The sequence below is a fragment of the Rhamphochromis sp. 'chilingali' genome (assembly GCF_963969265.1).
Source record: "Rhamphochromis sp. 'chilingali' genome assembly, chromosome: 2".
NCBI classification, from domain to species: Eukaryota; Metazoa; Chordata; class Actinopteri; order Cichliformes; family Cichlidae; genus Rhamphochromis; species Rhamphochromis sp. 'chilingali'.
The window spans coordinates 5,885,674-5,901,480 of record NC_137930.1 but is presented as its reverse complement, the minus strand read 5'-3'; the positions used below and the strand labels follow the sequence as shown (position 1 = coordinate 5,901,480).

General features: G+C 41.7%; 1 protein-coding gene across 1 annotated transcript; it reads right to left on the bottom strand.

Annotated features, from left to right (window-relative positions):
- Nucleotides 1-1,582: 1,582 nt before the first annotated feature.
- Nucleotides 1,583-15,787, bottom strand: poglut3 (protein O-glucosyltransferase 3). The gene is made up of 6 exons (XM_080875137.1): nt 15,431-15,787; nt 14,989-15,186; nt 13,754-14,037; nt 13,460-13,664; nt 2,579-2,775; nt 1,583-2,398 (listed from the first exon to the last, which is right to left on the bottom strand). Exons 1-6 carry the CDS (start codon nt 15,666-15,668, stop codon nt 1,958-1,960), a joined length of 1,563 nt encoding a protein of 520 aa, XP_080731263.1. The 5' UTR covers nt 15,669-15,787; the 3' UTR covers nt 1,583-1,957.
- Nucleotides 15,788-15,807: the final 20 nt, after the last annotated feature.

Genomic DNA, 15,807 nt, shown 5'->3' with positions numbered 1-15,807 from the left:
GAAGACATCATGCCTCGTCCCTGTACCAAAGACGCCACGTCTCAGTGGCCCCTAGGATTACTGACCTCCCACATCATGAAGACCCTGGAAAGGCCCATCCTGGACCAGCTGCGACCCATAGTAAGACCACATCTGGATCCCCTTCAGTTCGCTTATCAGCCTCGTCTCGGAACTGAGGACGCCATCATCTACCTGCTCAATCGTGTCTACACCCATCTGGACCAGCCGGCGAGCACTGTGAGGGTCATGTTTTTTGACTTTTCCAGTGCTTTCAACACCATCAGGCCAACCCTCCTGGGTGATAAGTTAGCAGCGATGCAGGTGGATGCTTCTCTGGTGTCCTGGATTGTTGATTACCTGACAGGAAGACCACAATTTGTACGTCTCCCACAGTGTGTGTCTGACAAGGTGATCAGCAACACAGGGGCACCACAGGCACTACAGATAGAAACACCCCAAAAGAGGGTCTGCATTCTATAAATATATCAGACTCTTATATATGATATATAAAAAGAATTATATCATAAACATATAAGAAATTGAAACCTAATCCATTTGTAACAATATAAAAGGTATTCGAGCTGAACAGAAATACTCAGACCAGCCCTTCTGACACCAACAACTACGCCGCTCTTCCCCATTCTGATGCTCGGTTTGAACTTCAGCAGGTCGTCTTCACCATGTCTACATGCCTTACAGCAATCAGCTGCTGCCATGTGATTGGCTGATTAGATATTTGTCTTAGCAAGCAGTTAACAGGTGTACCCAACAAAGTGGCCAATGGGTAACTGTATGTTTGCCGTTTGGAACAACCTGCCTGAGGAACTCCACTTAGCGCTTCCTGAAAATCTGTTTCACTTCTTTGGTGGTGCTTTATGCATGTGGTTCTACTTTTTCCCCCTCATGTTACCTCTTTTCTCTTAATTCTATTATTTAATTCATTATTGTTTGGAGTTCTATCTTTTCATTTCATTTTAACTTTTACCTTTTTAATACTGTTTTTGGAAAGCATTTTCTAACGCTGATTTTGATACGTGACATGCAAATAAACTCCTATTAGGTATTACAACAACTTCAGAGTCATGTTTTCAATCCTGGTGTTAGAGCTTAGTACAGCTTGACCAGTGGTTAAGCTACAGAAAGGGGCGGACACAGTAGATGTACTTACCCACTCAAAATGTCATCAAAGGAGACCACTAACATGTTCCACACATCCATTTATTCTCTTCCCCTCATCCAGTTATGGGTTGCAGTGCAGCTGGAGCCCATTCCAGTGGTCACAGGGTGAGAGGCAGCCAACCAGTCACAACTACAGCCAATTAAGAATCACCAATTATCATAACATGCAGGTCTTTGGACTATGGGAACAAGCTGGAGCACCCAGAGAGAATCACAGGGCCTTAGCTGGCCGGTAGATTCAAACCCAGACCTCCTCACTGTGTGGCGATGGTGTTAACCACCGCACCACCACGCTGCCCACTCAATTACTAATGTAGCTTAGTGATTCAACAGAGTAATAACTACTCGAAACTGCAGTGAAAGCTGTATGCACAACAATATAAAAAAATCTGCACTTGTTAAATATTTTAAGACAAAGTTTTTAGTTTAGATAAAGCACACAAGTATCCAATTTAAAGGTACATTTACACTCATCCAAGTTCCTCCATTACTAAACAGGTATAAAAAAAAAAACTCCCACAACAACAACATAAAACACATTTTAAAACATTAATGCTCACATGATCACAGATTGTTTTTGAGCTCGATCTCAAAATTTCTGACAGCTATGGTTTTATCATAAAATCCCTCTACTGTCCAAAATTAAAGTGGAATGCTGAACATTCATATGCCCTTAGGAATCAGGAACATTACGTTATCATCTTCACTCTTTAGATATCAGGAATGTTTTCACACAGAAAAAGAGACTCGAGTGCTTAAAGACTAAAGCCGGAGCCCGTCATAGTTCATCCTTCACGTCCGTTTCTTCTTTGTAGCTTTTACGCTCACATTTGCAGGCAGCAGTGTGGTCATCCAGCTGAGGCACCAGCTCCATGTCTGCGTGTTGTGTCGGCTGTCCCGTCTGTCGCTCTGAATACATGTGCAGCACTTTGTAGTAGTAACAGTACAGCCTGCTGGGCTGCAGCAGCTCTCTGGCTGCTGCCTGGCCCGCTCTGGCGATCTCTTGTGCTTCAGCGTCGTTCTCTTTAGCCCATCTGATCTTCTCCAGAAGGTCCGACAGGTTTCTCTTCACAGGAATGTAATGTGTTCCTGCCTTCAGGTGGCTGTAGAAATGTTCATAGTACTGAGAGTCTTGTTTCAGAACCAGACTGTTCCCGAGCATCAGGTAAGGAAACCGGTACGCTGCCACTGTTCCATCAATGTTCACCTGATATTTGTACTGCAAGATGAAGACAAGGTGGCACGAGTTGCATACACACGTTATGGATGTATTAAATCTATTCATAAAGACGAGGCATCAAGGAGCTAAACTAAATCATTGTAGTGAAGTGAGTAACGTATGGATGTATATATTTATAATTATATTTATTAAAGAGAAGACTATTTTACGCTTCCTTACCTTAAAGAAGTCAAAGAATCCAACAAGTGATGCTTTGCCAACGTGTTTCTCCTGGTCTCTAAAGAAGAACCACGCAGTGATGCCGGCATCAAGGAGCTCTGGGTTTTTTTTGGACAGTGATACAAGCTGAAGACGCTCCTCTCGACTGTCCCGACCCCGGAAAAACGCCCGCTCAGTTTTATTCACCCACGGAGGCCCTGATGGAAGTATATATTACTGAGTGGGAAGAATTGTCTACATTTACATACAAATTCACAGATCATAACCATATTTCTCCTAAAGGTGTTGACTGCTTCTCATCTATCTATCTATCTATCTATCTATCTATCTATCTATCTATCTATCTGACCTGCTTTCCACAGATTCCCTTAACCACACTTCCAATTTCTCATGCCACCACACCTCCTTCATTTTGCCTTTCTCTGTCCTCCCTCCGAGTCTGTTCCCGGACCTGCTAATTCAAAGACCAAGCGGCACCTCATATGTGCGATCAGTCGGGTTTAACCAAACTCCCTTAGCCTGTCGACACATCCCAAGTTCAAAGAAGACAAAAGGAAGAGTGGCTGTGGGAAGAGTCAACCCCCTCCCTTTCAACTCCCATAAATCTTTTAATCATCACACTGACAGGAAGTGTTTTTTCCCCTTCCATCTCCCTTGATATGCCAGTATTTTCTGTACTCCTTCTCTTTCTTCTTTTGTCTCCAACATCTCCCGTGCTCTCTCTCCTCGCCTCTCCTCTAAGCCGTCTTACCAAATAGCCAATCCTTCTTTTTCTCTCCCTCTCCATTTGACAGCACTCTCCCTCCATCCCACCCACCCCCTCGTTGTCTGCCTACCGTGGAGGCTTTAATGAGTACACTGGCAAGGTCTGTAAATTATTCAATAACTGGGAGAAGAATCTCTGATTCCTCCCCTCCCCCCTTGTTATTCTAAAAATAGATTTCCTTATGTTGGGAGTGACTCTGAGCTATTAGAAATTAAGACGCTCATTGTTGTCTCCTGGTGGGGTGGAGATTTGACACCGTATTTTGAAATAATAGTTAAGCTGTGATTTCATTACTTTAGATTTATCATTGGCTATGAAACTGTGAAATCAGGTTAAAACAAACAGCGGAATTTGAATGAAAACAGCGGAATTTGAATGAAAACAGCGGAATTTGAATGAAAACAGCGGAATTTGAATGAAAACAGCGGAATTTGAATGAAAACAGCGGAATTTGAATGAAAACAGCGGAATTTGAATGAAAACAGCGGAATTTGAATGAAAACAGCGGAATTTGAATGAAAACAGCGGAATTTGAATGAAAACAGCGGAATTTGAATGAAAACAGCGGAATTTGAATGAAAACAGCGGAATTTGAATGAAAACAGCGGAATTTGAATGAAAACAGCGGAATTTGAATGAAAACAGCGGAATTTGAATGAAAACAGCGGAATTTGAATGAAAACAGCGGAATTTGAATGAAAACAGCGGAATTTGAATGAAAACAGCGGAATTTGAATGAAAACAGCGGAATTTGAATGAAAACAGCGGAATTTGAATGAAAACAGCGGAATTTGAATGAAAACAGCGGAATTTGAATGAAAACAGCGGAATTTGAATGAAAACAGCGGAATTTGAATGAAAACAGCGGAATTTGAATGAAAACAGCGGAATTTGAATGAAAACAGCGGAATTTGAATGAAAACAGCGGAATTTGAATGAAAACAGCGGAATTTGAATGAAAACAGCGGAATTTGAATGAAAACAGCGGAATTTGAATGAAAACAGCGGAATTTGAATGAAAACAGCGGAATTTGAATGAAAACAGCGGAATTTGAATGAAAACAGCGGAATTTGAATGAAAACAGCGGAATTTGAATGAAAACAGCGGAATTTGAATGAAAACAGCGGAATTTGAATGAAAACAGCGGAATTTGAATGAAAACAGCGGAATTTGAATGAAAACAGCGGAATTTGAATGAAAACAGCGGAATTTGAATGAAAACAGCGGAATTTGAATGAAAACAGCGGAATTTGAATGAAAACAGCGGAATTTGAATGAAAACAGCGGAATTTGAATGAAAACAGCGGAATTTGAATGAAAACAGCGGAATTTGAATGAAAACAGCGGAATTTGAATGAAAACAGCGGAATTTGAATGAAAACAGCGGAATTTGAATGAAAACAGCGGAATTTGAATGAAAACAGCGGAATTTGAATGAAAACAGCGGAATTTGAATGAAAACAGCGGAATTTGAATGAAAACAGCGGAATTTGAATGAAAACAGCGGAATTTGAATGAAAACAGCGGAATTTGAATGAAAACAGCGGAATTTGAATGAAAACAGCGGAATTTGAATGAAAACAGCGGAATTTGAATGAAAACAGCGGAATTTGAATGAAAACAGCGGAATTTGAATGAAAACAGCGGAATTTGAATGAAAACAGCGGAATTTGAATGAAAACAGCGGAATTTGAATGAAAACAGCGGAATTTGAATGAAAACAGCGGAATTTGAATGAAAACAGCGGAATTTGAATGAAAACAGCGGAATTTGAATGAAAACAGCGGAATTTGAATGAAAACAGCGGAATTTGAATGAAAACAGCGGAATTTGAATGAAAACAGCGGAATTTGAATGAAAACAGCGGAATTTGAATGAAAACAGCGGAATTTGAATGAAAACAGCGGAATTTGAATGAAAACAGCGGAATTTGAATGAAAACAGCGGAATTTGAATGAAAACAGCGGAATTTGAATGAAAACAGCGGAATTTGAATGAAAACAGCGGAATTTGAATGAAAACAGCGGAATTTGAATGAAAACAGCGGAATTTGAATGAAAACAGCGGAATTTGAATGAAAACAGCGGAATTTGAATGAAAACAGCGGAATTTGAATGAAAACAGCGGAATTTGAATGAAAACAGCGGAATTTGAATGAAAACAGCGGAATTTGAATGAAAACAGCGGAATTTGAATGAAAACAGCGGAATTTGAATGAAAACAGCGGAATTTGAATGAAAACAGCGGAATTTGAATGAAAACAGCGGAATTTGAATGAAAACAGCGGAATTTGAATGAAAACAGCGGAATTTGAATGAAAACAGCGGAATTTGAATGAAAACAGCGGAATTTGAATGAAAACAGCGGAATTTGAATGAAAACAGCGGAATTTGAATGAAAACAGCGGAATTTGAATGAAAACAGCGGAATTTGAATGAAAACAGCGGAATTTGAATGAAAACAGCGGAATTTGAATGAAAACAGCGGAATTTGAATGAAAACAGCGGAATTTGAATGAAAACAGCGGAATTTGAATGAAAACAGCGGAATTTGAATGAAAACAGCGGAATTTGAATGAAAACAGCGGAATTTGAATGAAAACAGCGGAATTTGAATGAAAACAGCGGAATTTGAATGAAAACAGCGGAATTTGAATGAAAACAGCGGAATTTGAATGAAAACAGCGGAATTTGAATGAAAACAGCGGAATTTGAATGAAAACAGCGGAATTTGAATGAAAACAGCGGAATTTGAATGAAAACAGCGGAATTTGAATGAAAACAGCGGAATTTGAATGAAAACAGCGGAATTTGAATGAAAACAGCGGAATTTGAATGAAAACAGCGGAATTTGAATGAAAACAGCGGAATTTGAATGAAAACAGCGGAATTTGAATGAAAACAGCGGAATTTGAATGAAAACAGCGGAATTTGAATGAAAACAGCGGAATTTGAATGAAAACAGCGGAATTTGAATGAAAACAGCGGAATTTGAATGAAAACAGCGGAATTTGAATGAAAACAGCGGAATTTGAATGAAAACAGCGGAATTTGAATGAAAACAGCGGAATTTGAATGAAAACAGCGGAATTTGAATGAAAACAGCGGAATTTGAATGAAAACAGCGGAATTTGAATGAAAACAGCGGAATTTGAATGAAAACAGCGGAATTTGAATGAAAACAGCGGAATTTGAATGAAAACAGCGGAATTTGAATGAAAACAGCGGAATTTGAATGAAAACAGCGGAATTTGAATGAAAACAGCGGAATTTGAATGAAAACAGCGGAATTTGAATGAAAACAGCGGAATTTGAATGAAAACAGCGGAATTTGAATGAAAACAGCGGAATTTGAATGAAAACAGCGGAATTTGAATGAAAACAGCGGAATTTGAATGAAAACAGCGGAATTTGAATGAAAACAGCGGAATTTGAATGAAAACAGCGGAATTTGAATGAAAACAGCGGAATTTGAATGAAAACAGCGGAATTTGAATGAAAACAGCGGAATTTGAATGAAAACAGCGGAATTTGAATGAAAACAGCGGAATTTGAATGAAAACAGCGGAATTTGAATGAAAACAGCGGAATTTGAATGAAAACAGCGGAATTTGAATGAAAACAGCGGAATTTGAATGAAAACAGCGGAATTTGAATGAAAACAGCGGAATTTGAATGAAAACAGCGGAATTTGAATGAAAACAGCGGAATTTGAATGAAAACAGCGGAATTTGAATGAAAACAGCGGAATTTGAATGAAAACAGCGGAATTTGAATGAAAACAGCGGAATTTGAATGAAAACAGCGGAATTTGAATGAAAACAGCGGAATTTGAATGAAAACAGCGGAATTTGAATGAAAACAGCGGAATTTGAATGAAAACAGCGGAATTTGAATGAAAACAGCGGAATTTGAATGAAAACAGCGGAATTTGAATGAAAACAGCGGAATTTGAATGAAAACAGCGGAATTTGAATGAAAACAGCGGAATTTGAATGAAAACAGCGGAATTTGAATGAAAACAGCGGAATTTGAATGAAAACAGCGGAATTTGAATGAAAACAGCGGAATTTGAATGAAAACAGCGGAATTTGAATGAAAACAGCGGAATTTGAATGAAAACAGCGGAATTTGAATGAAAACAGCGGAATTTGAATGAAAACAGCGGAATTTGAATGAAAACAGCGGAATTTGAATGAAAACAGCGGAATTTGAATGAAAACAGCGGAATTTGAATGAAAACAGCGGAATTTGAATGAAAACAGCGGAATTTGAATGAAAACAGCGGAATTTGAATGAAAACAGCGGAATTTGAATGAAAACAGCGGAATTTGAATGAAAACAGCGGAATTTGAATGAAAACAGCGGAATTTGAATGAAAACAGCGGAATTTGAATGAAAACAGCGGAATTTGAATGAAAACAGCGGAATTTGAATGAAAACAGCGGAATTTGAATGAAAACAGCGGAATTTGAATGAAAACAGCGGAATTTGAATGAAAACAGCGGAATTTGAATGAAAACAGCGGAATTTGAATGAAAACAGCGGAATTTGAATGAAAACAGCGGAATTTGAATGAAAACAGCGGAATTTGAATGAAAACAGCGGAATTTGAATGAAAACAGCGGAATTTGAATGAAAACAGCGGAATTTGAATGAAAACAGCTAGATAGATAGATAGATAGATAGATAGATAGATAGATAGATAGATAGATAGATAGATAGATAGATAGATAGATAGATAGATAGATAGATAGATAGATAGATAGATAGATAGATAGATAGATAGATAGATAGATAGATAGATAGATAGATAGATAGATAGATAGATAGATAGATAGATAGATAGATAGATAGATAGATAGATAGATAGATAGATAGATAGATAGATAGATAGATAGATAGATAGATAGATAGATAGATAGATAGATAGATAGATAGATAGATAGATAGATAGATAGATAGATAGATAGATAGATAGATAGATAGATAGATAGATAGATAGATAGATAGATAGATAGATAGATAGATAGATAGATAGATAGATAGATAGATAGATAGATAGATAGATAGATAGATAGATAGATAGATAGATAGATAGATAGATAGATAGATAGATAGATAGATAGATAGATAGATAGATAGATAGATAGATAGATAGATAGATAGATAGATAGATAGATAGATAGATAGATAGATAGATAGATAGATAGATAGATAGATAGATAGATAGATAGATAGATAGATAGATAGATAGATAGATAGATAGATAGATAGATAGATAGATAGATAGATAGATAGATAGATAGATAGATAGATAGATAGATAGATAGATAGATAGATTCTGTATCCAGTAAGGGTCCTAAGGCTAGACCCCCTATGCTAAGCAAGCCTACCGCAGACATGAGCGAGACAGATAAATATGAAGGCATGCCGGCTCGGACGTCGCCCGGATCAACAAGGTCCGCGTCAGGTGTTGAGGAACCAGGGCACCCTGACGAAAAGTGGGCTACTGGAACAAGAAGGCATCGGTGGGCAAGACACAAAAACAGGGCGTTGTTGGAATGCTACTACGCAAGTAACCCCGGCGGAAGGGGCTACATGAATAGGATGCGGGACCTATGGATTCTTCGATATCCAACATCCACAATGACGGCGAAACAACTAGTAGCTCAGTGTTCCAACATTCGAAAGAAGAGACTGCTCTCACAGCTAGAGATTGACGAGGTACAACACAAATGCTATGGCAAGGAGGAGTCAGGACGCCAGGTCAGGGGGGAGATATCATCACCCCCACCCGAGATTGGGTACATAGCCCCAAGTGCTATAGGAGAAGGATCGTTGAGTGCGAGAGGAACTGACCTGAAAAATAGGATCATGGCCAAGCTTGAAACCTGTATCCCCCATAGTCGGTTACCAAGATTACGTGAAGTACCCTCAGAAGGTCTGCTAGATGATGTTAATGCAGCACTATGGGCAATACCTACAACCACGATTACCGACACTAACAAGCTGATCTACAATATGGCAGCAGTGATCAGTGAGATGCTTGGCTACAAGTTGAACAGCGACAATGGGCAGTACCCTCCACGGAGAACGAGGCTAGAGGGCAAGATCAAAGTAGCACGGAGGGAGGTTAGCCAACTAACGGAGTTGCAGAAAGGTGCGACAAAGAAGGTGCATAAGAAATACAGCAAGCTGTCCATACCTGAGGCCTTGGAAACTGCCAAGCAAAGACTCACAGCCTTGGCCAGCCGCTTGAGGAGGTACACCAGAGAGATAGAAGGCAGGAGAATAAACCAGCTGTTCTCCACAGAACCAGCAAAGGTGTACTCTCAGTGGCAAGGGAACAATAAGAGAACAGCACCACCAAGGCTGGAGACCGAGCAATACTGGAAGAGCATATGGGAGAAGGACGCAACCCATAACGGCAATGCTCAGTGGCTAGTGGATCTGAGGGCTAGCCACTGAACAGGGTCCAGTAACCATCACAGTGGCAGATATCCAAGAAAGGGTCTCCAGTATGAAGAGTTGGACAGCACCAGGGCCCGACATGGTTCACGCCTACTGGCTAAAGAAGCTGACTGCACTCCACGAGCGTCTGGCAGCACAAATGAAGCAGCTGCTAGTTAACGAGAGACACCCGGAATGGCTAACCGAAGGTCGGACGGTCCTGATCCCCAAGGACCCCAAGAAGGGACCGGTCCCCTCCAACTACCGACCAATAACCTGCCTCAGTACTACATGGAAGCTCCTGTCAGGCATCATATCGGCTAAGATGAACAGGCACATGGGTCAATACATGAGCGGGACACAGAAAGGAATTGGCAAGAATACCAGAGGCGCAAAACACCAGCTACTGGTAGACAGAACAGTCAGCCGAGACTGCAAGACCAGACTGACCAACCTGTGCACTGCCTGGATTGATTACAAGAAGGCCTATGACTCAATGCCCCACAGCTGGATACTGGAATGCTTAGAATTGTACAAGATCAATGGGACCCTAAGAGCCTTCATCAGGAACTCAATGGGGATGTGGCGTACAACACTAGAGGCCAACTCCAAGCCCATAGCACAAGTCACCATCAAGTGCGGGATCTACCAAGGAGATGCTCTGTCCCCACTGCTGTTCTGCATAGGCCTGAACCCCCTCAGTGAGATCATTAACAAGACTGGCTACGGATACCGACTACGGAACGGAGCAGTTGTCAGCCACCTCCTGTACATGGATGACATCAAGCTGTATGCCAAGAGTGAACGAGACATCGATTCACTGATCCACACTACCAGGCTATACAGCAATGACATTGGAATGTCATTCGGACTGGAGAAGTGTAGTCGGATGGTAACAAAGAGAGGGAAGGTAGTCAGAACTGAGGGGATTGAACTACCAGAAGGCAACACTGCAGACATAGAGGACAGTTACAAGTACCTGGGGATCCCGCAGGCGAATGGGAACCATGAAGAGGCCGCTAGAAAAGCTGCAACCACCAAGTACCTGCAGAGGGTCAGGCAAGTCCTGAGGAGTCAGCTGAATGGTAAGAACAAGATCCGGGCCATCAACACGTACGCCCTGCCCGTGATCAGGTACCCTGCTGGGGTAATAGGCTGGCCAAAGGAGGAGATAGAAGCCACTGACATAAAGACAAGAAAGCTCCTTACCATGCATGGAGGGTTTCACCCCAAGTCCAGCACCCTGAGGCTGTACGCTAAGCGGAAGGAAGGGGGCCGGGGACTGGTGAGTGTCAGCACCACAGTCCAGGATGAGACAACGAACATCCAAGAATACATTGGGAAGATGGCCCCAACTGACCGAGTGCTCAATGAATACCTCAGGCAGCAGAAACCCAAGAAAGAGGAGGGAGACGAGGAACCATCATGGAAGAACAGGCCCCTGCACGGTATGTACCACCGGCAGATAGAGGAGGTGGCTGTTATCCAGAAATCCTACCAGTGGCTGGACAAAGCTGGACTGAAAGACAGCACAGAGGCACTAATCATGGCAGCACAAGAACAAGCTCTGAGCACAAGATCCATAGAGGCTGGGGTCTATCACACCAGGCAAGACCCCAGGTGCAGGCTGTGTAAAGATGCCCCAGAGACAATCCAGCACATAACAGCAGGGTGCAAGATGCTAGCAGGCAAGGCATACATGGAACGCCATAACCAAGTGGCCGGCATAGTGTACAGGAACATCTGTGCCGAGTATAACCTGGAAGTCCCGAGGTCAAAATGGGAGATGCCCCCAAGGGTGGTGGAGAATGACCGAGCTAAGATCCTGTGGGACTTCCAGATACAGACGGACAAAATGGTGGTGGCTAACCAACCGGACATAGTGGTGGTAGACAAACAGAAGAAGACGGCCGTAGTGATCGATGTAGCGGTTCCGAATGACAGCAATATCAGGAAGAAGGAACACGAGAAGCTGGAGAAATACCAAGGGCTCAGAGAAGAGCTCGAGAGGATGTGGAGGGTGAAGGTAACGGTGGTCCCCGTGGTAATCGGAGCACTAGGTGCGGTGACTCCCAAGCTAGGCGAGTGGCTCCAGCAGATCCTGGGAATAACATCGGAGATCTCTGTCCAGAAGAGCGCAGTCCTGGGAACAGCTAAGATACTGCGCAGGACCCTCAAGCTCCCAGGCCTCTGGTAGAGGACCCGAGCTTGAAGGATAAACTGCCTGCAGGGGCGTGCTGGGTGTTTTTTTATATATATATATATATATATATATATATATATATATATATATATATATATATATATATATATATATATATATATATATATATATATATATATATATATATATATACATACATATATATATACTCAGATTTCCTGAAAGTTACATCTGAGTCAATATATGTATGAAATCCATTAAAAAAACCACTTCCTTGTCATTTCTATCTTTAAAATGTTAACAAACAACAGCAGAATGTGTAATTTAGAAAAAACAGTGACTTTAGATGAAAACTGCTTCTGACTCCAAAAATCTAACATGTCGGCCGACATTGGGAATGTTGTGCGCAGAAAGAAGTGCCATCTTATATCTATCATTCATCACATGGACAAACGTATTGGCTCACACCTCTTAATCTTTGAATTCATCTGTTTTCAGTCCCACTGCAACAGGCTTATGATATTTTTACAAACAAGTGTTGCAAACTCAAAAACTCCACAGTCCCAAACCGCCTCTGGAATCAACATCAAAACAGAAAGTGTGCTCTGGGAGGTTGATGACATGGCTCAGCAGCTCCTGTAGGTGTAATGTGTAGGTTTTGTTCATATAGTGTATAGAGCAGGGGTAGGCAACTCCAGGCCTCAAGTGCCAAGTGTCCTGCAGGTTTTAGACGTGTCCTTGATCCAATACTGCAGATTCAAATTGCTAAAAGACCTCCTCAACATGTCTTGAAGTTCTCCAAAGTCCTGGTAATGACTTTTGATTCAGCTGTGTTGACTCAGGGTGATATCTAAAACCTGAAGGACACCTGCACTCGAGGTCTGCAGTTGCCTTCCCCTGGTATAGAGTCTATGGACTGTGGTGCCCTCTGGTGGACAGTTACAAAAACAAACCAAAGGAGAAACTGCCTTCATAACGTGACATCACCCTCACAGATGGATTCTTTGGTTGGGATCTTTTGGATCTTCGTTAAACTAGCTGCAGCTAAACATACAGCTTCTACAACAAGTTCAACCTCTATACTGCCTGAAGAAGAACAGCCCACTAAGTTGGATTATGTAGTTCAGGAAACCTTGCACACTGTAGATTTTTTAAAAAAGGTAGTGCTTTATGGCTCTTGAGAACATTTTGGGAAAATACAGCAGAGGCAGCACTTTCTTTCTTTTTTATTTTATTTTTGCTGAACGCTGGCAAGTTCAAAGCAATAAAAGGTCTTAAACTGCTGCACAGTATTAAAAGCAATAAATCAATAAAAAGTACACCTCTGTGTAGAAGTACATCCCAACATAATTTACTCCTGCCAGTTGCAGTTTAAGTGCAATTTCCTTCAAACTCAGATACTCAATAAGAAGTTTTAACAACTTGTAGCACAGACAGAAATATACGAATGATGATAACATAAACTGAGGGCTGTTTTGCTCAGGAGTATCAAAGTTACCTGTATTCCCTTGGACAGATAGGAGGTCATTAGTGACCCCTCTCAGTGTCTCCAGGGTGGAGTGTGTGACCTCATAGGTAGGGAGGACGATATCCCGTGTGTCTGTGGAGCCACACCACGATAAGATCGGAACAGCAGCCGACGTCTTTGTCTCTAGCGGCCAGTCACCCACATTGATGTAAAACTCCACATCAGGCACCCTCACCTGCAACAGAACATCGCTGTGTGACTGTAAAGACTTTATATATATATATGCAACAGCACAGCATGGAAAAAACAGCAGAACAACTCTACCTTCCTCGTCAATGATAGCAAAATTTCATCAGAGAACATCTTGAAGTCGGTGTATTTTCCCAGCGTGCGCCGGTACACGTGGTTGTTGATGATGGCGTAGTGAATGAGCCCTCCTCTGTTGGAGAATCTGTGAGGCACTTCCTGCCTGAGATGCTGCAGGTCGATGGTGGGAAAAGACTTAAAGTCAGCTAGAATCTGTCGGTCATCGGCAGGACACTGCATGACGCTCTGCCAGACGGAGGCATCGGGCTCAGGACAGTCACAGTATTCATGATGCACTGGACCTGAGCATGGGAATGAGCCATCAGGGTTAGATACACGTATAAATGCAATGTGGAAGATGAGGAGTCACTGTCAACTTACTGAAAAAAACAAACCCCAAAATATCTGGAACAGTCGATGAAGTCAGTCAATGTTGATAAATCCCAAAAAACACAAGTTACTGGATGTAAAGCTGTGTTAAATCTAGCGTATGTATGTGCACTCACCCCCAAATGTGACTACAAAGCAGCACAAAGACAACACTTCTTTATGCCAATGCTATAGTTAGTGTTCTTCTGCTCTATACATATGAGCTGGCTGTAATGAGGAGGTGGAGCAGGTTATCTAAGGTTGGTGGTGAAACATCTGGTTACTTGAGTCTGCATGTCAAAGTATAATTGGGCAACATACCAAACCCAAAGCTGCTCTCCAGCGTGTTCATCGCAGTGTGAGTGTTAAATAAAAAGCACTTACGTGTAGAGAAAAGTAATTGCATGAACCAGTCTATGTAACATTTACTGCATTCTTTTTAAAATAATTTTAATAGCTCTGACAGTCACTCTGCTCTTAAGTCTTTACTCCTTCCTGTGCTTCAGTAAACATCAGTCTTCCAGTAGTACAACATGAAGTGGACAGTGTGACTCGTGATGGAAGAGTTTAAGTATAAATGCTGCAGTTCTAGGATGAGTATTTTGAGGTCCCTTTCATATCTATCTTCATCATTCATTGTGTGGGTTACCCATGGAGTGGTGAGACTTTAGTTTGTGGCCACTCTTGGCTCTGTTATCAATCCTGACTTTATTTTTTGTGCAAAACACTGGCATCATAATTAAGAGCAATGCACTCTGGAGATAAACTTTGCATGTAAAAGCAATTCGTCATTTTTATCCCGATTTCTCACCATTAAATTGATTTTTCACCTTCGTATAAAGGGTCTGAGGACAGAAGGTGATGCAACAGGTTTTCTGACTAACCTTGGATGGTGTAGGGTGAGCTAGCCACAGCAGCATCTCTGTAAGAGACCTGGATCTTCAGACCCTTGTGAGCAGTGCTGTAGAGCCGATACCTCAACAGGAAGGAGCCGTCTCCTCTGTCCAGAGGTGGAGGGACGTGGATACGGAGGTACTCATTCTTATCCAGTGAGCCGATCTTCACTTTAAACGTGTCTTTTCCTGAGCACCACATTCAAAAAGCATTTCAATGAACAGTTTGAGTGCTAACGCAAGTAACAGTTATGCATATTCGGCCGCTCGTGCACGTTTTCGTTAACATTAGCCCCCCAAAAACTTTAAACGTAGCTTGCTAGCCACCGGGTTGTAATAACAAAAGAATGCTGCAAAAACAGTTTAAGGTTAGCTTAAAAATACTGCAACAGGACTTTAGTGAGCTAATAATGTCGCGTTGGTGGTCATTTACCTGGAGACAGAGTCAGGTTTTCTCCTTTTGAATTCACTGCCTGAATAAAGAAGTAGCGGACTGGTAACACGGTGTCCGGGTTTAGCCCCGGACCCCATATCAGACACCTCTCTGGACTGATTCCTTCAGAGTCACAAACCGGGAAGCTTGTACTTTGAAATACTAGTAAAATTACAAATCGGCTAATTAAACCACTCGGAAACGGCTCGACTACATCTACGTTCCGGTAACACGCCATACTCCAGCAGCTGGCACCAAGTAAACGTGTACAGTCACTAAATTTTAAGTGCAAAGTTTTGATAGAAACTCCTACTCCGACATGTTGGTGAAGACAACACGCCCACTGGTGATGGCCAGTGACGCCTTCACGGGAAGTT